Source organism: Lepisma saccharinum, chromosome 10 (assembly GCF_977018435.1).
Source record: "Lepisma saccharinum chromosome 10, izLepSacc3.1, whole genome shotgun sequence".
Classification (NCBI taxonomy): domain Eukaryota; kingdom Metazoa; phylum Arthropoda; class Insecta; order Zygentoma; family Lepismatidae; genus Lepisma; species Lepisma saccharinum.
Window position 1 is genome coordinate 90,079,353 of NC_139238.1, and position 27,844 is coordinate 90,107,196.

The 27,844-nt window shown below is 36.4% G+C and overlaps 1 protein-coding gene across 3 annotated transcripts in view; it reads left to right on the forward strand.

The window, feature by feature from the left end:
* Positions 1-27,844, forward strand: part of pbl (epithelial cell transforming 2 pebble) — an 82,231-nt gene that overhangs the window by 5,515 nt on the left and 48,872 nt on the right. For all 3 annotated transcript variants that reach the window (XM_083130101.1, XM_083130099.1, XM_083130100.1), the window contains exons 2-5: positions 335-411; positions 2,257-2,387; positions 6,937-7,069; positions 22,099-22,308. In XM_083130101.1, coding sequence (XP_082986227.1) covers positions 7,019-7,069; positions 22,099-22,308 — 261 coding nt within the window. In that variant the 5' untranslated portion in view covers positions 335-411; positions 2,257-2,387; positions 6,937-7,018. The remainder of the gene's footprint in view (positions 1-334; positions 412-2,256; positions 2,388-6,936; positions 7,070-22,098; positions 22,309-27,844) is intronic.

Below are 27,844 nucleotides of genomic sequence, written 5' to 3' on the forward strand. Positions count from 1 at the left end.
GTAATTGTACTTCTGATAGCACCAAACTTGACCTGCCTATCATACTTGCACAGGCACAGAAAATTGTTCTTCATAAGAAATGCAGTATGTAATTGTAAAACCTATTTAGCATGCGCTTTCACTTAGAATGAACTTGAGCCAAAAACATTTCAGTTAAAAATACCTTGTTAAATATGCTATGAAGAACAATTCAATCTACTCTTCTTACTTTCAAGAACTGGAGAAAGTATACTCGTGTACTTTTTATAATGTAATATGAACAAGAACATATTTTTCAAGTGTGTATATCAGATTTGAACTGAAAAAAGTTTCATCATGTATTTCTTATTTACAGGTAAACTCTCTCAACAGAAAAGAATATGCATCGTGGGAAACTTACAAGAAGATACTGAAGTTTGTAATGCAGCCAAGGTAATTGTAATTATGAAATTTTGGATTTTTTAACAAACTGTTGTGTTTACATTTATTACCACGATTCATGATTAAAGATGTTAAATTTCAGCAATCACAATAAGATGTATAAAATGACACACATATTTTTTTAGATTTTTCTCACGAATTTAATCATTTTTTATTCATAAGTAGAAAAATGTACCATGACAATTGGAAATTTGAAATACACATTCTTCAAAACTTGTCTTATTTTTGAGTAGGGTTATATTTACCATGCTTTGTACAGTATCATTTTTACTGCATTATTTTCAGTGTGTGTTAGAGTAAAAGAAGTTGTCCAAAGTGTTTGGTAATGTCTCCCTCAATTGAATCAAAGCCATTTTGCAAGTTTTTCTTTTCAGTCTTTAAATCCATGGTTTACAGTAAAAAGTTGCCCACTGAATGTTACGTAATGTAACATTGCGTACTGAGAATTATGTATGAATTCTGCATAAATTTTCTTCACAGTTGTAAATAATGACTACATTTAAATCAAAAAGCACTTTCAGATCTCCTTTTTCAGTTGTTGCAAGGTTCATATTACTTTGAGCAACGTCCAGGAGGTGGTCTAGCTATTTTCGACGACAAAAAAAAATGAGGGGGATCAAATGTTATTTCCTCTTTTTTTAATGAATGAGATATTGGTAATTGGTTATTTCTTGATCTCAAGGGGGGGGGGGGGGGAGATTGGTAAGGCCACATATTTATGGTGAATGAAAGATCAAGATTTTGGTACAAAAAATAGGCACATTTTGGGTTCGAAAGCAGTATATAAAATGTCATTTTGGTGTTAAAATGGAGAGTAAAACCATAAATTGGATTTAAAAACTACACTTATTACTCAAACATTTTCATATAGTTTTCAGAGTATTAAGTTTAGTCCTGTGTATAGGAGTCAATTTTTGCTTCTCAAATATTTACAGCAGAATTAATCAATTTTCCATGATTTGCCTAACTTACCCGATATATCTGACTTCAGAAAGTGTCGCGTTGGTAAATAAACTCTAAATTTCATGTTGAAGAGTTTATTTTGCATTTTCCAGTTCACCTCGCATCATTTCGTGACAAAATGTGTTAAGAAAATGCACCTCAGAACTTTCAAAAACATGACAAAAATTACAGTGTGTTATTTCACATTTTGTGTTTGTCATAAACAAAATATGCATGCCTCTAGTGATTGGACTTACTTTACTTGATTGGTTTTTGTTAGAAGTAACTCTTGAAGCTTTCTTTGCGACGAATGATGAAAATATTTTCTCGGGCTATCGACCATGTGAGTTGTGGAAAAGATTCCAAGCTTTCGAGAGATAACGCCGCTCTTGTCTTCATGATAGAAGTGTAGCATCCCCCCTCCCCCCCGTAGAGGTATTTCAAGTAAGTGTTGAAGCTTTCCTGGAAATGCTACACTTCTACCATGAAGGAGTGACGTTAGCTCTCAAAGGCTTGGAATCTTTTCCACAACTTGCCTGGTCCATAGCCCGTGAGAATCTTTTCATTACTTTTCATACTTTTTGTTAGTTTTAAATGACTAAGTTGATGTAATTGCTTTATTTTGGCTGTCAAAGAGGTAACTTTTTGAATAGTTGTTATTACTAGACAATTAATTCATGTTATTCCTTCCATAAGTGATAACTTGTGGAAAGGGCTGGAATTATGACTAGAACATAATTTGCAGCTTATTTTAGATTTAACTTACAATTGCACTAACTTTGCTTTATATTAGTTGCATATTGCTTAACATTAGAATAATTTATGTTGGTTTCTTGATTGTACATTGACAATCATTCATTGTAACTAAAGTTAATTGTAGTACCTTTCTTTTAGACATTTGGAGTACCAATTGTGTTCTCTGCCAATGGGGTCGATGTGTTAGATGAAACCACATATGATACAGTGTTTGTGCTGGATGATTTTAGTGGCCCAGTTTTTGTTGAGTTGCGTCGTTTGAAATGCAGGTAAGCAAATTTTGTAACTGGCTGATGTTTTCATGTTTCAGGCAATGGGAAACATGACACGAGGATAATATACTAAAACTAATTACTGTATTTACTCATGTATAATGTGCACTTTTTTCCAAAATATTTCCTCCCAAAAACTGTGGTACCTAGTATGCATGCAATAATTTCAACAGGTAACATGAAACCGTGAATGTTTTCACTTTATCACTGTGCTTAACACGTATATATCAACACACGCAATTACAAATTACCTGGTTGGATTTCTTTAGTAATAATAATTTTAAAAAATACCACTATGAAAGTGAAACTGCCATTTCCCATGATGTTTCACCATTCTTGTAGAATTTAAACCAGGGGTGGATTGATTTAAATCGGGTAATTTTTTTTTTTTTAGAAAATCACTGATTTAAATCACTCTAAACAAATAATTTATAGAATAATGTACTAGGAGTATTTTTTAAGTAAGTACCGTTTTGATATGTAGAAAAAACAAGTAAACTTTTTGTAACAATTTTATTGTTTCATGAAAGACCACACTTTTATCTACTTTTCCACATAATTGCCACCAATATTAAGGCACTTATCATATCGAACAACAAGGTTTTGTATTCCATCGTCATAGAAGTTTGCCACCTGAGTTAACAGCCACTGCAACATGGCCATTTTGAGGCTATCATCTGCTTAAACTTCACTTTCTTGGGCAATGTTGAATGCTGCCATTCCATGGATTGTTGTTTTGTTTTGGGTGTAACGTAGGCCACCCATGTTTCATTGCCTGTGATAATTTGGCTTAAGTACGTGTCACCTTCAGCTTCATAACACACAAGAAAAGTCAAGGCGCTACCTAAACGTTTGCTTTTGTGCACTTCAGTTAACATTTTTGGTACCCATCTTGAGCACAATTTTCAATAGTTTAAGCGTTCGGTAACAATTTCGTAGATAACACTTCTTGAAACTCCAGGGAACTCCTCTGATAACAAAGAAATCGTGAAGCGTCTGTTCTCTTTCACTTTTTCGTCGACTTTCTACACCAAATCGACAGTGATCACTGAGGGTCGCCCACTCCGTTCCTCATCATGAACATCCTTTCGGCCATCTTTGAAAGCTCTTACCCATTTGCGTATCATTCCATCACTCATAATGTTTTGTCCGAACACTTCACAAATCTGACTGTGAATTTCAACTGCTTTCACGCCTTTAGCACTAAAAAAAAATAATAACAGCGCGTATTTCACAGTCTGCGGGATTCTCAATCGGCGGAGGCATTTTAAATACGCAAAAGCAAATGTATACACAATCGATTGTTGCCACAATGGCGTCTGTGGCTTGCCAACAGATGTAGGTACACAGTGCGCATGCACGGGACACCGACCGCAGCGCTGCAGCGGCGGAATTTCAAAACTGTACTTACTTTAAAAATATGCCTCATACATAAGCATTTTGTAGATATCAGAAACACTTTTGGTGAAAGTACATTACTCTCGTAATTATTTATTGGTGTTTATTAGCTTCTAAGATAGGAAAATAAAGGAAATAAAATATATGTACAGATGGTGTGAAGCTCATACGAAAGGAAATGTAAACACATGATTTCTCTTGGTTTAAAATTCAATAATTTTATGGGCAAAAATATACAAAATACTAATCATGTTAAACCAAAAATAGTGTCAATATCATTAAACTAAATAAACATGGCATCTGATATTTTTCGATCTATCATTTAAAAAAATCTCCAATATTCAAATACAAAGACTGTAAAAGTATTAAAGTTAATATTTTAAGTTACAATTATAGAGTACAATCAGAATGTTTTAGTTTTACTGGAAGAAAAGTTACTGAAATTATTATTAGTTTCATTAACAAACTCAACAAACATTTCCATAGTAGTGACAGTATCAGAAACAGAAATATGTATGTTTATGTATATTTTTTATTTGCTTTAATCAGACTGTTCAAATATTTTACAGGGACATTTACTAGAAAAAGCCTTTCTATAAAAAACACATACAGTATATGTACAGTCAAGGACACTGCCGGCTTGTAATGAATACATTGACTTTCAATGGAATCATTACAAGCCAGCAGTGTCCGTGACTGTACACGGTGCATGCAATTTTAAGCATGTTTTTTTAAAAATCGTTTTGAATAAAAAATCAACAAAAAATATTTTTTAATAAAAATCATGATTTTTATCCATCCAGTCACACGGGATGCATATCAGTGGTATTTGTCAGGCAAGAAATAATAGAAAGTAACTTCCTGATTGCTGCAAATCCATGACTTAATTTTGATCTTTACTTCTACTACAGAATAGACAAGGTGGTTACAGAAGTGAAAGCTTTGGGATGCTAAACACAGTGGGGGGGGGAGGGGGGGAGCTGGCATGGGTTGGGGACTCATTGAACTCATTGAATAGGTATGATGTCATTTGCTCTTGATCAGCATAGCAACAGCTTTACAACCTACAACTAAGAAAGCCATTTCTTGAATCTGAATTGTACTGCGCATTATATACGAGATATAATTGTTTGTTGCTTTTGTCATCAAAATCCAGGATGTGCATTATACATGCGTAAATATGGTACTCATTTTATCTGTGAATGGGATAATTGATGTTGATTACATTCAGTGGCCACACTCAATTTCATATTAGGAACATGTTGCTTTCCTGCTTGGCAGGCTTGCAACATGTAATCAGTAGAGGCATATATTTTTGGTGAATAAAAAAAGCAATATTTCAGTACAAATAAAAGTCAATTTCAGGTTTAAAAGCGGTAAATAAAATGAAATTTCGCTGTTATAGCGGTGAAAAAGTGCCATATAAAATGACATTTAGTTTTTAAAAAATGTGAATATAATCCCAAATTTGATTTGAAAACTGCACTATTACACAAAATAAACATATCCCTTCTAATAGCACATTAAATCATTACCAGAATATTTAGTTTATTCCTGTATAAAGGAGTCCATTTTTGCTTCTCAAATATTTATAGCAGAATTAATCCATTTTCCGTGAATTGCATAACTCACAGGATACTTCAGACTTCAGAAAGTGTCGTGTCGGCATAGAAACGGTAAATTTCGTGTTTATGAGTCTATTTCGCATTTTGCAGTTCATTTCGCGACAAAACAGGGTAGGAAAATGCACCTCACACCTTTCAGAAACATGAAAAATTAACATTAGAATGTGTTATTTCACATTTGGTGTTTTCGTCAAAAACGAAATATGCATGCCTCTAGTAATCAGCAATGCATCTGCCAGATGTGTACCTCACATCCTTGCTGGCGCCAGTCCAGAATGAAGGAAGCACATGCTATAATGCATTTTCCCTTGAATTAAACATTGATAAGATGTAACTTCGGCACTTTTGGTAGCAACTAATTATCGGTAATCTTTAAATCATCGCATATCCTCCCCCTCCCCCCTGCCTACATAAATGCATAGTTTGCAGTGTTTCAATATAGATGAAAGAAATAGCTGTTTCAATGGATGTGGTGAATTAGTATGGGACATGATTTTTTTTTATCTGGATCTGCATATGCAAATATCAGAATCATTTGTTCATGAATTATGCACAATATGCATCTAACATTATTGTAGATTAGCTCTCACCATCACAATTAGATAGAACAGAGATGCTAAATAAACAAATACTAACTCCAAAAGGTGTTTTACACGACCATAACTTGCCTTTGAAAGTAGTCAAACTATTATATGTTCCAGCAGAATCCAAAACCTTATTATTTACAATGTGAATGCATAGCCCGAGGAGCCCAAAGCTTGCATGTACTGTTTTTGGAAAAAGGCAGACATGTAAAAGAATGAGTCTCTGTGATTGCATCAAAGGGATCCCAGGTTCAATCCTCAATTGAGACAGAGTGGTTCAGATTCCAAGCCCAATTAGCCTATCTGAGCGTAAGGTGGACTTTTGTACAAAACAAAAGTGGACAAATGTTTCTGAAAGCCCGATTTAAAAAAAAAAATGACTTTTGCCATTTGTGGCCAATCTATTTAAGCCTTTCCTCATTTTTAGGGCCACTGTACTAGGGCAGTATTTGTCAGCTGTTGGGTCATGTTCTAGTTCTGGGCCCTGATGTCAATGAATGGCTCAGGAATAAATCTTGATAACTTGCACTCTGTTCAAAATTGAGTTAAAATCAGATTCAGTTGCTGTGTAGTCTCCAGTTGTTGTAACGGTCAAAAACACATGGTAATATCTGAATAACCCATAAGTCATAATGTACTGGATGAACTTTCACTTGCATTTTTCTCAGTTTCATAATTTTGTGGTTATCAAGATTTACTCCTGAGCCACTCAAATATATAGGGCTACTAGAGGTTCAGCAGTGGTTAACAATTAATTTAAATCTAATTTTATATTTGTGAACATGTTAAAATGATGAAAATTGCCTACAAGTAGGGGGTGGGACAGTTTAATCAAAGTACGGTTGAGATTTATATTATTTTTAATCATTACTGAAAGTAGAAAAATCATGGTATTTATTATTTATCACAATTTACATTTACTTTGCATCTTTTATGCAGAATAATTGGACCAACCGCACTGAAAGAAAAAGCAGCAAAGAAAGAATTTCCAAGAAATGTCCGGCCTCTCTTCTGCCAGGCAATGTGTGACAAATTCATTTGTTTGACAGGTTTCAGAGATGTAGACCATGTGGTGAGTTTTTGAAACATTTTTTTCATAGGATTTTTTAAAGAAAATCTCTATCTGTATTTTGGTATGTACATATTTTTGTATCACACAACCCTTTTTGGGGTACTAATGAGAACAGCTGAAGAAAGTACCCTTGCACTTTTGTTTGGATTGTTGAACAATGCCACCTCATTAACATTGATTCAAAAGTAACATTTGTGTTTAAAATTTAGTATCGATAAAAGGTATAAAATAGAAGTTGTACTGTGATGTAATGGGTACATTTCATTCCATGCTTAAGTTATATATTTACCTTTATATGTATTGCCTAATCAATCCTTGCATTTTTTTGGTAGAAAATGTCTAATCAAATTTGATAAAGCTGATTGTGATTATTTTACATATTAACAATTTTTTTGACTGTGAGGTGTGTGGTAAGTGTAATTGTCTTGTTAATTGTGCTCATAAGCTTTCAGATCAATGCCTTGAAACTACAAGCTTATTCACCAACATTAATAACCTGTCATGTGCCAACATTTGAACAATTTCAGGTTAATGTCTGTTAAGCATTTATCATTTACTTAACTTTTAAATAATAATATCAGTAGCGTGAAAAAGATTTGCAGAGGTAGTATTTTTATAATAATTAAATATTTGGTCATTTCAAGTTCAGTGGACCTATCTGTCTTAAATCAAAGAATAAATTCTGCCTTTATTTTTAAAGTTGTCTAGATATCAAATTAGTTTTACATGTACAGTAACATTTTAAAATTTCAAATTAATGTTTTATATAATTTAATTATATTTCACATTTTTTGGTGTATGCTTAAAGTAATTTACCCTTTAAAGCTCCACCTCATCCTCATCTTCCATTTTATTACGAGGAGGTTTGCATTGTCATGAATATTACGCACGAGTCTCGACGCTTTATGTTAAACTGGCAACCCTGCCTTCCCTAGCAGGAAAATTATGGAACTTCACTGAGAAGCCATGCCCCCCTGCTTCGTAGCAGCTGAGGTTTCTCAGACAGCTGGGCAGTGGTAATACAGACATACTTCAGGAAAAAAAAGGGTTTTCTCCTTGAGGTCTCACCTGCAGGCAGGTGATTGGAAGCTATCATGTAACAGGATTTGACCGTACCATTTTGATTCATGCATGGACATGGAATATTGAGATATAATTATACATTTTTTGTTTCTTTTTGTTAAAGACCGATCCATTCTATTTAGATTTTTGTAATAGCGTGTCATTCTATAGAATGAAGGGATCTGAACCAGTTAATTGATGGGGTGATGTAAACTACTCATCATTCATCCTCTTGATGAGACCACTCGTCATTGACATGACGAGTTATTGCTTGGCATGCGAAAGGTACAAATTACACAAAGGAATTAAACTACTGAAAAGACAATGGCAACTCGTTGGATTTTGTGAACCGTTGAACCTGTATCATGGCTGGGTGTAGGATAATTACCTGTCTAACTGAAGTCTCTGAGCTGAATCGAAAATAGCGAAGTCCTCTGTAAGCTTCTCTCTTATGCTGACCAAAGCGTGCTTCCACTATCGACCTCCTGTCTTGCTGACCTCCTCTCTCTACCAACTCAATTCCCAAAGTCCAGTCCCTTCCCAGCTTGTCTCACCTCTATACTCTATATTCCCTGGCCATCGAGCTCTTCCTCGATGCCGAATCGCCGAATCGTGTTTATTATAATTGCTACCATGCAAACCGCTGACACCAAAACCAGAAGTGTTACCTGTTCCTGAAAGCTCAGGAGGTTTGCATGGCACAACACAACGCATTGTAAACATGCCTAAGAGGCTTGAGACAGCTGAGAAAAACAAGTGAATGCCCTGGTCAACATGAAGCGTTCAGAGAGACTTAATAAAATAAACATACAATCTTAGGGATTGATACGTTCGCGCCTCCTAGGAAAAATTTTCTCCTTTGAAAATTTAAAAGTCAAATCGCAAAGCTTGACATGACTCAGGTTCGCCAATTCCTTATATTTTCTTAAAAAACCCAAATATACAAAAGAAATACACCATAACTGTCTGTTGTTTACTGCATCCTGAAGGAAAGAAATTTTTCATTCCCTAAACTTTATAATGAATAATACCCTTAATACTAACAAATTCGTATGTTTATACGATGTAAAAAACAATAATATATACTATTATAAGACTAGAAATCACAAAAGTTCATGTCGTTAAGCGAGAAAACTCTTAATGTATCACATGTGCGTGTACGTAATGTGTATTATGTATAATTGCTCATCAACCTGCTCCTAGTCAAGAGTCTGTGATGCCTCGCCACGCGGTAACGACTCTGTGTCTCCCGCGAGGCCAACGGCTGGAGCGTCTTGCAAGATGGAACGGAATTCACAATGTTTATTTATATTGCCACTTGATATAGACTCTTCAAATAAATAAAAAAAAACCTTAAAAAGGTGCACAAGTAAGTACACGTAAGTAAGCATGTAAAACATTGTCACTTCTCACTGTTTTGTCCGTGTGAAAACCTGATCATATCAAAGTGCGTATGTTTTACGAACTACGTAGCACTGCACTCCTAACATCGCCAAATATATAAACTTGCATGGCTGTGTTGCACATTCCAATGTATTATTATACAATATTCAAATGCATATAGTGAGTTACACTGAAAACTGTCGCTGGTAAAACTTAATTATAGCGTTCAATTTTCTTTTCTACGTTTAAACTGTACACTGTATACACATCTATGGCGTGGTGAATACCTTTGTATGACTGCACACAAAATTAATAATCTTCCAAGTGACAAAACTATGTGCTTGAATTTAAATATCAAATAAATGTTCTGCGAACAAATGTATCGCTTTCAATATTCCATGTTGGTGAGAAGAGGGAAAAAAAATAACAATAATACCTGCATGCGACAAACATATGCATAAAATATTGTCACTAAAGCATGCTTTCTAAAATGTTCGAAAGTGCTGGAATTATGTTTTTTATTGCTTGCATGTCCGTTTATTATTCAAAGTGCAAAATTTCATCTTAAAAAAAATTATGCACTAATTGCACTGGTCAATTGACACCACTGGTGCTTGTCGCTTCCTTGTAGTATGATGTAAACTTGCATGCATATAAAACTAGTTCTTATGCATGACACAAAACTGAAAATGTATATAAGGACTATGGAAAAGTACTGTTTCCCATAATGCATGTTAAATGACCAAATAGATACACATGATAGGAGCTCGCATGTGTATGTGTAGAAACACTGTAGCACAATTCTGTAATTATTGTTTGTGACCAGAACTGCTGTTTGTAGAAAGTACGTTTGCTATACTTCTTCTTCTTCTCTGTGGATTGCTTGTCGTCTTAACTGCATTGGGCAATGTAAAAAAATGTGGTAAATTACCCGTAGAACTTGGGAGATGGGGAAAAGTTGTTGATAATGTATAGTCCGCTATACTGGGAAATGTATGGTTGACTACATCCTTCCTGTAAAAGGTAGTCTCCGTGCAGTAATAAGTAGAAATGTCTGCATGTCTCCCTCGTAAAATGGTGGTGACGAGTCTCTTCTTGAAATAGTACTTAAAATGTCTGCATGTCTCCCTCGTAGAATGGTAATCAGTCTTTCTGCCTGGTAATAGACTGCCTGCGGATGTCCGTCATGAAAAATGCCCATGGATGGTGTAGGCATTGCTTGTCCATGGTGCTCCGTATAGACAGGTTAGGTTAAAAGGAAAAATTATGACAAAGAAAGGAAATTGCAATAGGATGGGTATATATAATTCAAGTATGCATGTACACAAAACCAACTAATTTCCACTGCCTTTTCTTTACAATTAAATTAAATTGTCTCATCAAAATAAAATAAATTAAATAAATAAATAAAATAATTGCCATAACTCTTTGAAAATAAATAAGGAAAATTTAAATAAAATATCCAACCGTAATTAAAATATTAATGTCCATGATTAATGTGTTGCCTTAACCTATTAATTATTACTGCGCTGCTCTGAATTAATCTGTTTCGCAAGCTGATGATGCTTATAAAAGTAATATCCTAAGGTTGCGGTTAATAACACATTCCAAATAACGAAAACTAATATAGACATAGGCAAAGGGTTTAGAACTAATTCCTTAAATGAAATGTTCTTACTAATTGATTGATTAAGTTGCTTTAAAGCAAGTTCAAGCGAAGTCCATTGGGGAATAGTGAAATCAGATAAATTCTTGGGGATATTAGGTAGTAACTCAATTTCCTGCATTCTGACTTGTTCGAAAGCTAAAATTCTTGTGTGTAAAATTTGTTGATCCACAATAATTTGCGAAAAATCCTGATAATTAAAAAATAAAGATTCCCCTTCGTTAAGCTGAATTGATCTGTGCGTGTTCAAATTATTATTCAAATTCTGAATAACAATAAATTGACCTGAACCTGATATTAAAATACCATTGCGTGTTCTGATAAACTGAAATAATTTATTGTCAGTAATAGATTTCACTTCAAAATTACAAAATGTAGAATTAATAAACAAAAGTAAGTGTTGCAAGCATGTTCTAAATTCTGTTGAAATTCAAAAAATTTATTATGGTGTGAACCCTAAAAATAAATATATAAAATTTGTGTTGCGCAAAGCAAGCTGTTAATATCTAAAAGGTTGCTTTGACAAGCCTCTAATGGCCTCCTAATAAACGATAGGCCGGTGCAATTTGCCGTGGTTCATAAATATGCAATGTAAGACAAAATTTCAGTAAATGCTACTTCTGAGTTTCGTTGAAACTCCAGGTGGTAACAAATATAGCATCAGGGAATTAAAAAGGTGAAATTCAAATTTGAAACACAATAAAAATAATGAAAAACTTTCTCAATTTCAAATTTCCTTTAAACAAAAGAAATGTATCCACTCAAAACTTCTTGAGTCCGCCGTATACCTCAAATCACTTGGTCGTGTAAACAGACCCGCCGCGGAAAGGTATACTTGACTCATATAAGAATGGTGTGTCAATTCCTTAGGTATGTTTAAACAAAATAGATAGAGAATAGTTATGCTATATATTACAATATAAATACAAATTAATAGTTATTACCTACTGTACTAACATTAACATGAAGTTAATCAGTAAGAAGTAATGAATTTATTGCTGCATTGTCGAATAAGATGCAAATTGGGTAAGTGAGCTAAATTTCCTAATGATAAATATTAATAATAATAATAAATTCTCAAGTTATAACATTTGTGGTAAACCACACTGTTTAAATTTGGAAAGGCTAACGATGCCGTGGCGACTTTCGCTGCACATGCCTGTGCTAATCACCGAGGCTTAGCCTGGGCATGTTGCTGACAAATTTTGATTACTCTATGTGCATAAAGTGCTGAAATTGCCCTTTTGTAAAAATTTCCCTGATTTTATCAAAATTTCGTTTGACTTTATCCAGATTTAAACCAAATGGACGTCGATTTCCCAAAAAATTTACGTACTATAAATATCTCTATGAAAAACGGGAAAATTTTGCGAGAAAAACGCAAAAAAAATCGTCTTGTTGTTCCTTTGAAAATTATTGGTCGTGATTAACCTGAAGTGCATAAATGCGACGTTGTATGGCAAAAGTTATTTATGTAACAAAAATTATCCCTAACATTGTTGACATAACGTTCTATCGTGAAAATCAACTTCTGATGGCTATATACGTAACTAAACTGTTCCCATAAAATTTTAATGAATGAACGCCCCTGATTCAAAAAAATATGCAAAGCCTATGGTAAGTGTTTCTCAGCTTCTAACGTGCTCAAAGTACTCGGGAGAGAGCTACAGTGCGGAGAAAGGAATTCGCAAATTCAGCTGCGATGTATTTCTGCTTATCGTTGCATTCTTCGTAGTCGCTTGGATGGACTGAACAAATTTCTCTACAGCGACAGGCGTGATTGGCGACTTCGGGGAAGTTCGGGTACCGTTCGGGAGGTGGAGGGGAAAATTCGCTGCTTCGGGCAGCGGGCATAGGAACGGAGAAAGAAAATGCAAGGCGATGGTTCGCTGATACATTGAATGACGCGTAACTGTTTACAAAACTTTAAATTACTACGAACAAGGTTTAGTAAGCGCTGCGGGAGTTCGAAATAAAGTCAAGGACTTTTGAAATGACGTAATAAATGGGATAGAAAGAGAAAAAACTTCGTTGCGCTTGCGACAGCGTGTTTACTTGAACACTTCCGTGCTCGTAAAATAACAACAATTGGGAAGCTGTTAGCAAACTAAATGGCTAATAAACCTTGCATAGGGTACAATCAAACATAAAAAATGAATTATACTTAAAATTTAAATCGTAATTAATATAAAATTCTAGGCAAACATGAAGTCGTAAAAAATATGGTCTGTAAACGATACAACAGGTTCGGGAACCTGAAAATTTGGCTTACTTTCTGCGTTTAAAGTAACATTTGAAACTTTCCCAATTTACAATAATTCATTAGTACAAAGTGCCTTTGTCAGATATTCCATGCCACTGAAGTGCAGGCAGGCTAGATTAAAATGTTGTTATGAGAATGTTCACGTCTTTACAACTATAGTGTTCCAATCTTCCTGACCTGTGCGAGGAATAGTATATGTGTGGAATTGTTTGATTCATGTTTTAAGGGTATGTATATTTAATCTGAATTGTAATTTTTACTTATTTATATATCTATACTTTTTCGTGCTGATATGTTGTGCCAGTAAATGAGGAAATGCATAGAACCTGTGCGATATCAATTTCATGTAAGGAACAGGGAATCAGGGACTATTTTGATTGTACAGAAATTAATGTTCTTATAATAAATTACCACTAAATTCAAGTTCAACTTTGTTATTGTTTTTTTTTTTTTTTGGTTAATCGACATCGTTAATCTGTTTTGTCTCCTATTTATGTGCTAAAAAAGAAGAATGGGTGGGGTCATACTAAAAGTGCTTGAAGTGGCTAGAGTGTTGCAGTGAAGTCATTTTTATATTACTGGACCTGGACCGCCGTGGCTAGATGACCACAAAGGTGGGTCCAGTTAATCGTTAATATAAAAAGGAGAGGGGAATCTGTAATTTTGGGATTCGGATACATCTGATCCAAGGTATTCGTAATTTCAGCATATGGAGGCCTGGAAAAATCTCTGTGGTTAAAAGGGTATCGCACTTTTAATGAATGTTGACTACCTACCTCAGAGATTTTAGACTTGAGTTGACTAGAGGTTGCGAGTGTTTTAGTTTACTCGCATATTCATGATGAAGTTGTTCGAATTTGTTTTCTCTGAAATGGCCAATGCTGATGTGATGGTGGTCGTTAGCTTAGTGGCGTAAAACATTTAGATTTTTCTTGCTACTAAAACTGTTTTTGTTTGAATGCAACGACCACGTCACAATTTCTTAACAAGATATTATTTGGGAAAAATACTATCATTATTGAATGCAATCAGTCAATTATTTCGTAGACTTGCTGCATAGTGTTGCCGTGATGCACCACGGCGGATAAGTGGAGCTACGAGATGGTGCAGTTGCATTTCTGCTCTCATCCCAGCAGAGACAGTTGCGTGCGTGCAGGAAGATGGTCAGTGTTGGGATGGATCTCTGAGTTGTGTAAATCGAGAATGTTGCAGTGACCAATGAACATATGTCAAGTTCTGTCAAAATATGAGGCAAATCTAGAAGCGAAACATTCCAGTTGATCAGACAAGTGTATGGCAAAGAAGCCTTGGACCATTGTGCTGTGTTTAAGTGTCACAAACCAGGAGAGAGAGAGTGTGGAACATGATGGGCATACTGCTCATCCAAGAACGGTCAGAAATGAACTCATGATCCAAGAAATTACAAAGGTGATGCATGCCAATCACCAATCACCCCCAAGAGATTGATGTCACAGCAGCAGTAGGGATTGGACACTATTTTTGTAATACGGTGCGAGAAAACTACAGTGCACAAAATTACACTACTTTGGATTTAATACTGTCAGCTATTTATTTACAAATGATACAAAAGAGGCACCTCTGTGAAACTTCTATAGCCCTTCAATGTAGTCACCTGCATTGTGTACAACCCGTTGCCAGTGATGTGGAAGTCACAGTATTCCTGTAGCAGTGCCTGTTCTGTTGATGATTTGAATGGAGCAGTGTATTACCTGAAGAATCTCTGGAACAGTTCGGAAGCGAATGCCCTTCATCTTAGGGATCAAATGAAAGTCACAGAGGCTTAAGTCCGGAGAGTATGGGGGATGGTAGAACACTGCCAGCCCCATCGAGCTAACAAATCAGTCACAGGTTGCACTACATACACCCGAGCATTGTCCTGCACAATTATGGGAGGATTCAGCTGAAAGTGTCGCTGCCTCTTTCGCATCGCAGGTTGCAGGTTATGTTCCAATATTGCACATGTGTCCTTTAGGTACGGTATGCATTAAGATAACACCATTAGAGAGTTGTACACGAAAATCACCATAACTTTCACATTAGTGGGGTTTCCACACTTCATACAACTACACAACTTTAGACCGCCAACTCCAATGATGCTTTATTCCTCTCTTCACTGAGCATGCACCTAGTGTTGGAAGGAATAATTCATTTACTGGGAGGTAGGTTAGGTATCAAACTATTGTGTGGTATAAGCAAGAAGCACCGGTTCTGTTTCATGGTGTATATACATCAGTGTTGCCACTATTAAATCTCCAACCCACGTTTTAACTGTAAAAATATGATTTCCTTTTTATAGTTCAACAGTGTGTAACATTTGCCAGCATGTAAATAAAAGTCTCATATAAGGTCAGAGTAGTGGTCAGTAGCAGGGTGTTAGTGTTGAGTGTAGTATACCTGCGTAACCACATCCTATTTTGTGCATTGCATTAGGCACTCTTTCTGGAAAAATACAGTTGATCCTGAGTTATACGTATGTCAAGGTCAAGAGAAAATAATACATAAAACTGAGAATTACTTATAAGTCAGATTTAGATACCATGTCATATTATTATTAAAATAATGTAATTGTATCTATTTTGAGAAACAAGATACAGTATAATAGAGGTTATTTCTGTCATAAACTGGTAAATTAATGAATCTAAAAGTGTGATTCATACATACTTTACATTTGCCACTTTATTAGTGAACACTTTGATACTGAAATACTACAGTAGACACTATAGTTTTAGTGAATTAGAATTTTCCACATCTTTTCACTTTTAATGTTAACAAAGGATCTCGCATAATATTATTGTCATTCAGAAAATTCACAAATTGTTCAATTATTGAATTTATGTGAATTAGCATCCACTTCTCACATGAATTTTATTTTCTTGTCAAGCATGTAACTTTCACCCTTTCTGATCTCCATGCCCGACCAGTACCAACTGAAATTGTTCCTTGAAGGAACCACTGTTCTGTTTTTATTAAGGAAGACTGCAAATGTCAGCTATTGGGATCTTTTTAACATGTGTCCCTTGGAATCGTGATTGCGTACAAAAGAAAATGAGTCTCATGTTCTGAACAAAAGCGGCAAATCTTTCTGATTTCTTGCCACCTCGCTTGTCTTTCTCACAACTCGAGACCAGATGCCACCATGTTTCATATTTGAAACTCACCTTGTGTTGTTGTAACAAGAAATGTATACTTCTGTGACATTGTTGTAGCTGTACAAATGAACTGAAGTTTATGAAAATTATTATGTACAAATGCATTACATACAAATAAGGTTTAATTAACTCTTAGACGATGAAGCTAGTTTTGCCGGAAAACGAAGGCGTTTTCAGTGGGAATTTTAAATTCCCCGATATGTTTGGCATTATCGTACAAAAAATCACGCAAATATACAAGATACTTTCTGAGAAAAGAAATATTTTCCAATATAAAGCACCAGAGTTTTTTTTTCAGAGGGAAATTTGAAATTTGGTGCACGTACAATAATTTTTTTAAACTCTGGAACTAAGAACACTGGAGTTACAAATTATAGCTCGTTTTGTTCAGTACACATGGGGCTATAAGCCTATGGCATAAAAAACAAATTTTCCGTTATCAGTTAGAAGAAGAAGAAAGAAAGAAAAATTGATTCTTTTTACCAAATTTGAAAATCGCGGTGCCCCCCATTCGGCAGTGGCTGGACGTAAATGTGCAAAATTATACCTGCGGATTTCCCGATATGTTTGGCATTATCGTACCTGTATACTTTACCTGTAGTCGGTCCCGTCCAGTTGGTTTTCGCTATGTCAAGTCGTAAGGTTCAGTCACTGTCTGAAGCCGTCCCTGTATCGTCGTCAGAGTTGTAGTTACTCATCGTCATAAGGTCGGGATTGTTGTCATCTTCTGCTTCCGAATCCGTATCTAATGCACGCAACTCTTCATCTATATCACTTAGTGACAAACCGGGTCTTCTTGCCATGTTACACACCTATTCTCGTGTTGAAGAGGAAAGAAATGGAAAACTGGCACAACACTTCACATCACTGATCTTTATAAAAAACCGACACAAGACCCCACAAACAGTCTGCTACTGATCTGTATAAAAAGCAGACACAAGAGCACACAGTCTGCCACTGATATACAGGGAAGTTATTGCAGCATGACACCACAAGAGCGTCGGCCGCTTGCCGGCCCAGTCATGCAACAGGTGCCGGCAAATTGCGTAACAGATAGCCCGTTACACAAACCGCTTGTTTTGTAATGTTTCCACTTTTCACAATTATAGTTACAATTACAACTTAAATAAGCACGTACCTTGCCGCAAGGATGCTGGAAAAGGTGTCCTCTAAAATACAAATATTTCTGGCACTTTATTTCTGCCCATATCGCTTCTGACAGCAATGACTCATCCAACATAAAGGATTCAATTTTTCATTCTTGTCTTGCCTTCGAATAAACAAAACCGTGACTCTTATTTTGCAGATAACACAAGATTAATCCTTTTGAACACTAGAGTCAGTGGCGTGCCCAAGATTTTCGAGGGGGGAGGTTACGTATACATTATTATGCAAAACGAAAGCGCAGATAAACGAATTATTTAACAGTGTCACTTAATTTTAACGTGTGAATATTTTTGAAGTAAAGTAGCGATCATACACTGTGTGCGTTTTTCTTAATGATAGCGCCATTTAAAATAAGCACTTTTCCCCTTTTGCTACTATGGGATAAACTGAATATAAAAGGCTATAACTGCTCAACAACTGCATCTTTTTAAGAAATTTAAATTCTAAATGTAAGAATGAACAAAAAGCAACATTTTATGTAAATTCCGACAATTGTGAGTCCAGGGGGAAACGGGGGCCAAATCCCAAAGTTCTATTTTCCCCGTAATTATGCAAAATTTCTGAACGTCGTAATTTCCATATTTTTTTTTTTGAAAGTTGCGGCAGGAGCATTACATATCCTCATAGAGTAGTCTTTTGTTGTGCTTCCCTCAAAATTTGGTCCATCCAGTGTCTATAGAGCCGACGCTAGAAGCGAAATTCCTCAGATGTCGCAAGAGCGTCAGCGGCTTATCGGAGTAGTGGTAAGCCGCGAGAAGCCTCTCGATACTACGCGAATGCGACAGCTGTCGGCTACCAGTTGTTTAGACGTGTTCACTTCGGTTTGCGTTTATCAGTACTCGTGTTGTTCATACTGTGTTATTGAGTTGGTGTGCTAAAGTGCTAGAGTGCGCGTCAAATCTCCTGCATATGGCCTTGAACTGCTGAACAGCACCAGCGAATCGCAGACGTGCGGCGTTGCCTAGTTCAGAACCTGTTTCACCTCGCTACTAAATCGTGTACCTGGCGCTCGGATATAAATATATTATTTCAAGTGTCAGTAGTTCAACAGATGGAAAGATAATGAATTTGCGAGTATGTACGAAAAACAAGCGTGATTGTAGCTTATACCGTTCCCTCTGTAGAAGCAATGTCATTATAAACGTATTTGCATTGTATCATTTTTGTTCTCCCTTCGTTCCTGTTGCATTCCGAAACTTTCCGATTAGCGAAGGGAACAGGGCAGGTTCGTTCCCAGTGATGGTAGAAGGAGAAATTGACGAAGAGGATACCGTCACTGTTCGTTTTTCCCACGTTTTTAGTGTGTGTGTGTGTGTGTGTGTGTGTGTGCAGCATGTCGTTGAGTAAACCAAGTGGTAGTGATAGCGAGAGAAGAGAGAACAATACAGTGTTGTACGAAGCCAGGCACGACGGGTGATTTTTCAGGTGTACAATTTTTTAAAAAAAAAATGTTCGAGTGAAGAAGAGAGCAGTAAAATTGACTTTAAGAAGTGCCAGACTCTAACAGCTCAAGCGTGTGGTGTGAATCAAGCTACCGGTTCTCGGATATGTTCGGGGGCAAAACAATGTGGATCGGGGCCTGCTCCAATGTTTCAATCACCTAGAAAGCACATTAACGTACCAAAAAAGAACGACAAACTTAGATAACTTTGAAAAAGACGTAGTTCGTAGAACCGTCTTTGAAATTTACGATTGTGGCGAATTTTCTACTGCCAAAAGGATAACGTACTCTTTACAAAGGCTGTACAACTTCCACTTTGAGAATATTGAAACAATTATGCAGTCCCTCTGGCACAATCAGGTATGTTCTATTCTTCCATTAAGTTTATTATATGTTATATTATCTAATGTTCCGTGCTCTCCGTGACAAGGCGTTTCGCTCAACCACGCTGTCTCTTTTCCGTGTGAGATTTCGACATGGCACCGCTGCAGTGCGCTGCTATTGGCTATCGCCATATGCAGGAGATTTGACGCGCACTATAGTGCTTTATCGTGTGTTATTTGTTATTCATTCATTAGTTATGCCGCCAAACAAATATAGTCTTGAACAAAGAGTTTTTATGTACGATACTTACGTGAAAACGAACTCTTGCAGAAAAGTAGTCAGGCGATTCGCAAGAAAATTTCCTGGCAATCCTGTTCCGGACAGACATACTGTTTACAACCTCGTTAAAAGATTACGAGAGACAGGATCTCTTGAACCTAAGAAACGTGTTTCCAGACGACGTGTTCTTACGGAAGAAAAGCTAGACGAAATTGGTGAACGACTTGAAGATACTCCAAAAAAATCCCTCCGTCGGCTTGCTCAGGAAACAGGCATTTCAAAATCCTCAGCACGAAATGCCACTAAATTACTTAGATTAAAACCCTACAAAATTACAGTGGTTCATGAATTGCAACCGCGCGATCACGCGACTAGAGTTCGATTCTGTAACTGGATGCTGGATAATATTGTTGCTGGCAGAGTAAATCCAGAATTAATCATATTTTCAGACGAAGCTTGGTTCGAATTGAATGGCCGAGTTATTTCACAAAACAATCGCTATTGGAGCGCAGAAAAACCTGACCTTGTGCATGAAGTTCCGCTCCATCCTGCAAAAATTGGTGTGTGGTGTGGTTTGAATGCGCACAGAATAATAGGGCCTATTTTTTATGAAGGTACTATCAATGGTGAAAGGTATCGAAGAGACATACTACAACCTTTTTTTGAACAATTAACGGACATTGAATGCCAGCAGTCATTTTTTCAGCAGGACTCTGCTACTGCTCACACTGCTTATGAATCACTTAATTTTATTGCCGAGATTTTTGAGGACAGAATTATCAGTACTGAGTTGTGGCCCTCTCGTAGCCCCGATCTTACTCCTTGTGATTATTATTTATGGGGAACATTAAAAAACAAAGTGTATCAGAATAACCCGCGTACAATAGAGGATTTAAAAGAAAATATAAGAAGAGAAATTGCCAGAATCACACCTGAGGAGCTTATGGATGTTCAGAGGAATTTCATACGCAGATGCCGGAAATGTATTGGTGTTGAAGGAGGTCATTTTCAACATCATTTATAACACAGAAGGTTAGTGATCATCATTATTATTAGTTTTAAATATAATTTTACACTTTCGGTTTGCTTTATGCTCCGCGATGCTGTCTTCCCTTTCTGTCAACCGAGGATAAAGTAGAGATGTCTAAGAAAGATTAGATGTCTGAAATAAGGTTGTAATTGTAACTGTAATTGTGAAAAGTGGAAACATTACAAAACAAGCGGTTTCTGTTACGGACTATCTGTTACGCAATTTGACGGCACCTGATGCATGACAAGGCCGGTAAGCGGCCGACGCTCTCGCGGTGTCTAAGAAAGATTACATGTCAAAAATAAAGTGCCAGAAATATTTGTATTTTAGAGGACACCTTTTCCAGCATCCTTACGACAAGGTACGTGCTTATTTAAGTTGTAATTGTAACTATAATTGTGAAAAGTGGAAACATTACAAAACAAGCGGTTTGTGTAACGGGCTATCTGTTACGCAATTTGCCGGCACCTGTTGCATGACTGGGCCGGCAAGCGGCCGACGCTCTTGCGGTGTCATGCTGCAATAACCTCCCTGTATATAAAAATCAGACACAAAGGCACACAAACAGTTCGCCACTGCAAAAGTACATCCGACCACTTGTAAACCCTTTTCTGACATGCCGATTCCTTTTTGGAAGTAAACAAAGGCATCGTAAAATATTTTGTCCCTGCGATGTGACTCCTCTCGGCGACTTTGAACCCCCCCCCACCCCCTGTGAGACTTGGCTTCCAGCCCATTATCACTGACATGCGAAAAGGGAAACCGGAAGATTATTTTAGTGCATTCATTCTCTTTCTAGAGAAGCCTATGCATATCCCAGAAGAAGAAAAAATAAAAATAGAATGTGATTTTCGGAGAGCTGACCCCCTCCCCCCATATAACCTAAATGATATTAAACCTTTCTCATTGTTCATCACATACCTCATGACTCATGCAGAACTCAAAACATGTATATCCGAACATAATCAGTCACAGTATGTCCAAAAAGTCAGATACTACACGGAAAAGCATCTTGTCACCTATAAGTGACAGTCCATCGTTGGCGTAAATACCGGCTGTCACCTATAGGTGACGGGCCGTCGTTTGAGGGTTAACACTGCTTTAAATTGTATTTTGCTGGCACCTAGAGTAATTTACATATAAAACAGAATTACACAGAACTGAGTTACGTATAAAGCAGTCAACTGTATGTGCAACTTTATTTTTGGATTGTCCCTTGTATTAAGACTTCCTTTTGTTTCCAGGCTCGATTGGTAGACCTTGTGCATAACATGGGTGGAGGTATTAGGAAGTACATCAGTAGTAAAAATACTCACTTAGTAGCAGCTCAGTGCTGTGGGGAGAAGTACAAGTATGCAGTGACCTTTAACATTCCCGTGATGTCCGATGCTTGGGTTTTCAAGAATTGGGAGAGAAGAGGAGAGGCGGGAGCAAGCTGCAATGACAAAGAGATGGTGAGTGTCGTGAGAAATTGACATACTTCAGCATCTGAAGAAGTCTTTGGTATAATGTAGGGATGGGCCAATATACAGTGCTCAAAAAAATTGTTGCGTAATTTGATGTTTGCAGAATGGAATGTAATATAGGTCTGGAAGGAGATGTGATATGCCAGGAAATGAGGCAGAAGTAAAAACTTTATTTGAAAGCAAAGGCGAGTGTTTTACACAAAACAAGAGGGGAAAAGTATACAGGGTGAGTCAGAAATATGGCTAAACGTTTTAAGTAAATGTAGTGTGGTACTGTACAATGTGGATGGAAATGGTGAATGGTATTTAAATTTGAAACTTCATTTTCTTATTTCAGTTAAGTGTCACGCACCTGATCTTACATCATTAGTCAAGGTGGCGTTGAACATGCAGTAGCAAGTTACGGTTGTGTCATTCCATGCCAAATCAACACAAATATGTGCAATTTCCAACTTGACCATCTCCGATTTTCATGAAATTTGGGGAGTTGAAACTATGCATGGAACTTAGTAACTACGAAAATTTTTAGTTTCGTTTGTCTTGTAATTGTTAAATTATTCAAGGTCAAAATTTGCATATGAATGAAATGTTTGCTTTGAATTCAATATGGCAGTCAACAATATGCCGGACCTGCGCTTGACACACACAGCTAGGGATCTTCCTGTGCCCAACCTATTTCTTTCATGACCAGGATAACTCCTTTACATTTTGTAGGGGGTGTTAAGGGACTTTTGATTAGTCATAGTTCATGTAATGGGGCTTTTATCAGTCACATAGTTACACATATTATTTTGTATCTTCTAATCCCATTGCAGTCCGAGAATGATTTTTTGATATGTTTTAGAGTATGGCATGGGGGACCAAATATATTTTTTTCACTATTTTTGGTGATGATGTGTTTTGAGATATTCAAGGTCAAGGTCACGTGACAAATTATATTTTTATCCAAAGGTAGACTTGTTAAATATCACTGGAAAGCTTGTTCAATTCCCTGTACAATAAGCTTTATCTTAGCTTCCTAGGCAAAATAGGGGTGGAGTTACAGCACATTTAGTATAGCTAAGCAGGCTCATAAAGGGCAATTTATGTGAACTTTGACCTTGAGTAATTTAACAATTACAAGACGCATGAGACTCAAAATTTTCATAGTTACTAAGTTCCGTGCATAGTTTCAACTCCCCAAATTTCATGAAAATCGGAGTTGGTCAGGTTGTGGTCTGTGTTGATTTCATATGGAATGACTCTGTTGCAGTGTGGGCAATTGCATAGTAGAATGATCGTGGTAGCCGTGTACACAGCAGTGGACTTAAACTAAACAACAATTTGATGTAAGAAGTTATATTCTCCATTTTCCCACAATCGACAGCAACACTGTTATTTTAAAATCACGTTTAGCTAGATTTACGATCATTCTGGTATGCAATTGCCCACGCTTCAACTGTAACTTGCTGATGCATGCTCAGTGCCATCTTGGCTAATGATGTAAGCTCGAGCACGTGACACTTATCTGAAATGAAACAATGAAGTTACAAGTTTAATACACCATTCTCCTCTACATTGTACAGTATCACACTACATTTACTTCAAACATGTAGCCATATTTCTGACTCACCTGTTACACTGTTATGAAGCGAGCCGAAACAACGGACGTGCATAATGAGTGTCAGCAATCCCAACGCTCATTGCTGACGTAGTTGTTCCTCTTCAGGAATCATGGGCTCTCCCCGAGCATGTATGCAGCTCTCTATACGATGTGGCATGCTTCGCACCAGGTTGTCCAGTGTATCCTGAGGAATACCTTCTCACTCCTGTAGGGTGCCCTCAGAGAATTGTTAGAGGATCTTTGGTGTGCCAGACAATTGGCAATAACTGTCTTTGCGAGTGCCCATGCATGGTGCAGTCGAGTTCTGGTGAATAAGGTAGTCACGGTATGCAATGGATTCTGCAGGACAGGAGCACAGAATCGTCAGGAATAAATGTGATATGCATTGTGTTTTCAAAATATACAAACATTTTTTTTAGCACTGTATTAAAATTGAACCAATAGTGATAAAATACCAATATAAATGTTACCAGATACTAAGTGTCGATATTAAGGACCTCGATTTTTGGTTTTATTTTTTTTTCCACAAATTTCTGATTTTTTTAAACTTTTTTGTTATATTTTGTACAAAATTCACATTTTTACATTAGCCCATTCTTCTTCCAAACATACCTGATATTGTACTTTTATTGTGCTTTCAGACTAGTATTTCAATTTGCAGGTCACATGGCCTGTGTCTGTGGCAGTGTCATACATTGGAAAGTACTTTTCAGGGAGTTATTTTAAATTATTTCTCGCAGGACAAATACCGATGTTACTCCTCCCATGTGATGGTACATGTGCACTTGGTTTCCACCAGAACCACATCACTTTGATCAGTAAAGCAAAAAGTTTCTGACAAAGACCGATTGATTTAGTTTTTTATGTATCTTTTCTGTCACTTTTCACTAATTGTGACAAGACAAATACCAATATTACTACTCTCATGTGACAATTGGTGCACACACTATCTTTAGCAAAACTTGGCTTGGTAATGCAAAAAGTTCCAATAAAAAGTGAAAAATTGTAGGAAACATCCATGTGGTTTCAGGTAGTTATCGGAATTATTCCATGTATAACATGCACTGTGATAAAATTTTGAAAAACGTGCCTCTTGTACACACAAATATGGTACATTTTATTTTTTAAGCCTAAAGCACAAGAATATTGGATGTTCGTGACATATTTCCTTTTCAAAACAAGTGTGTTGAATTTCATGAAAAAGGTCACAATTCGCATTTTATGTCAAATTCACATTATTTTGTTATTTTGAGTGCATGATAATGTGTTTGGTATATGTCAGTGCACATACATGAACTTTTTTTATTTGACATTTCACTTTTTCTCCTCCCAAGTATTTTGTTTATAGTAGTCTATGGGCCAGCCAAGATGTTGGTATAACCACCATTACATGGTTATGAAAGGACGACAAAAAACCATGCTTGCTATCTCAAAGTGGTAGCTAATAGAAATGGCGGCCAATCCAAGATGGCGGATGTTGACATTTGAAAATATGTCTATCTCTGAAACCAACGGCCCGATCTCAACAAACTTTTTTTAAAATGAAAGCTTAATATATGTTCTATATTTAATGTTATCTTCAGTTTTTCGGTAGGAGCAACCATTAAGTAGTTAATCAAGGATTAGTAAAATATATTCGTATTTTTTACTATTAATTTTATATTTATCATTAATTTATTAATAATCTAGGCATTTGAGAAGAAAATGTTCCAAACAAACATTGTAGCATAAACGCTTATCTTTAATTTGACATATTACACTTGTTGGTTTTCACCTTAGAATTCATATAAAACAAATGAATTATGTAGTGTGTGCATCGAATTCTTCTAGCAGCATGTGTCCTTAGTCCTATTTAGTTACACGTATTGTAACTGGTATTGACTATTGAATAGTATATTATTGTTATATACATGCAAAAACATTTAATAATAATAATAATAATTGGTTGTTATTATTATTAATAATAGTTATTTTTGTTGTAGTATTAATTAGCCATTAATTTTGTTTAATTGTTACCGATGTTCATGGAAGAATGTTATTGATTGATTGAAATTAAAATGTTGTATGTGTCAGCACTTAGGCTATTTTCACCCATCATATTATATGAGGCCAAGCTCCTTACAATGTATAGAGAATCCACCATGTGTGTGTCTAAAATCTCATTACCCAGGGTAAAAACTGAGGCGAAACTGAAGCACTCAGCACATATATTCCTATGAGCAATACACAAGAGACCATACATACAATTATACAAAGGTACCCTCCCTGATGGCTTAGTGTAATGTCGTCACCTTGTGATCAAGCGGACCCGGGTTCGATACCCTGTGGAGGCACAAAGTGGTTCAGATCCCACTTTAAACTGTAGGCCCACTCTGGATTTTCCTATCTGTGCATAAAGTGTATTTAAAAAGAAAATCTCAAATCAAACAACACTACAAAGGGTTGTGCTGACCGTAGGTTCAGACTCCAGAGCCTCGTTGGTCTCCAAGACTGCAGTTGCCGAGGTGAAGTATGTGGAAATGAGGTTAACATTTGGGAGTGTTCAGAAGAACATCATAACATACGTGTATGCTCATTATTAGTTGTTACAGCCGAAATGTCTGCTTTCAAGAAAGTAAAAATCTGTAAAAACAGAAGACGGACCAGAGAAGTTATATTGTATATGGGGGAAATGCATTCACCAAAAGACAGACAGTTTCGTACAGTGATGCCGTGAGCAGAAATTTTGATTGAGAATAAAGATGCATGATTTATCGGTTGAAAAATTTTCATCGCATGTGTCGAGCCAATTTTACCAACATCAAGTCCTTAAGAAGACTAGAAGCAAATGATTCATCCTCCCATTTGTTTTCTGATAGTTGTGCTTGTTCATCAAAGCATGCTGAGAAACGCTTGAAACAGACACTGACAGATGAACACATCGTATACATCAAGAATTGTGTTTTGTGTGACACAGAAAGGAAATACAATAGAATATTAAGATCAAAGGAAACACTTACTCAAGTTCCTGAGCTTCGAATTGATAACAAATTGCGTGGGACTGCAATTGAGAGGAGAGAGGAAAAATCATCGCAATTAAATCACGTGAGATCTTAGCTCCAGATACATATCATCATGAATCTTATTACTTTGCCTACACCAAATTCAGATCAGATAAACCTGAAATATTGGTGAAAGTAGTTAAGAAAGAAAATCGGCTTGTAAAACCTATGGCATACATTTTATCAGAGAAATTCGAGGGTTGAATCTCAAAGTTACTTCCTTTCAAAATAATTAAGGATGATGATATAAGAGTCTGTCGAGAAAAGTTTCCGTTATAGCTTGTACCAAGAATTTGGTTCCTCCTAATCGATTCCAGCATTGACGGTACGATAGGAAATCTGACTTAGGATTTGCTACTTGTAAACTATCTGAGGATGTAAATCATATTAGAAGCAGCTCTTGAAATGGAAAAATGTTAGCTGAGGGGGTGTTTGGTCGAGACTTGGAGTTAGCTGAGGGGATGCTTCTATAGAATGAGGTAACTGGGGAAATGATTTGCGAAAATTTCGCTATCTTTGGGAATACCATTCCCAAGAATCCCCCCTAACTTTGAGCACTGATTAAAATAGCACATTTTGGCTAAGGTAGCTCCTATTCATGGAGCTGCTAAACACGTAAACGAAGATGCGAAAGGTGTAGAAAAACAGCATCATCTCCTCTCAAGCTTTACATGAATTACGTCGTCATACTTCCTAGCAAGATTGCCTGGAACCTTTTAGACAGTTGCAATTTTAAATCACCTAAGCTAGAAATGTAACTACACTAAAGTTTCAGAAATAGATATGAATAGAACAATTGCCCACGATTTTTTCAAAGTATGTAACTTGCATACATGAAACTGATATTGCAATATTTTCTTGCTTTCTCCGGATAACTGTA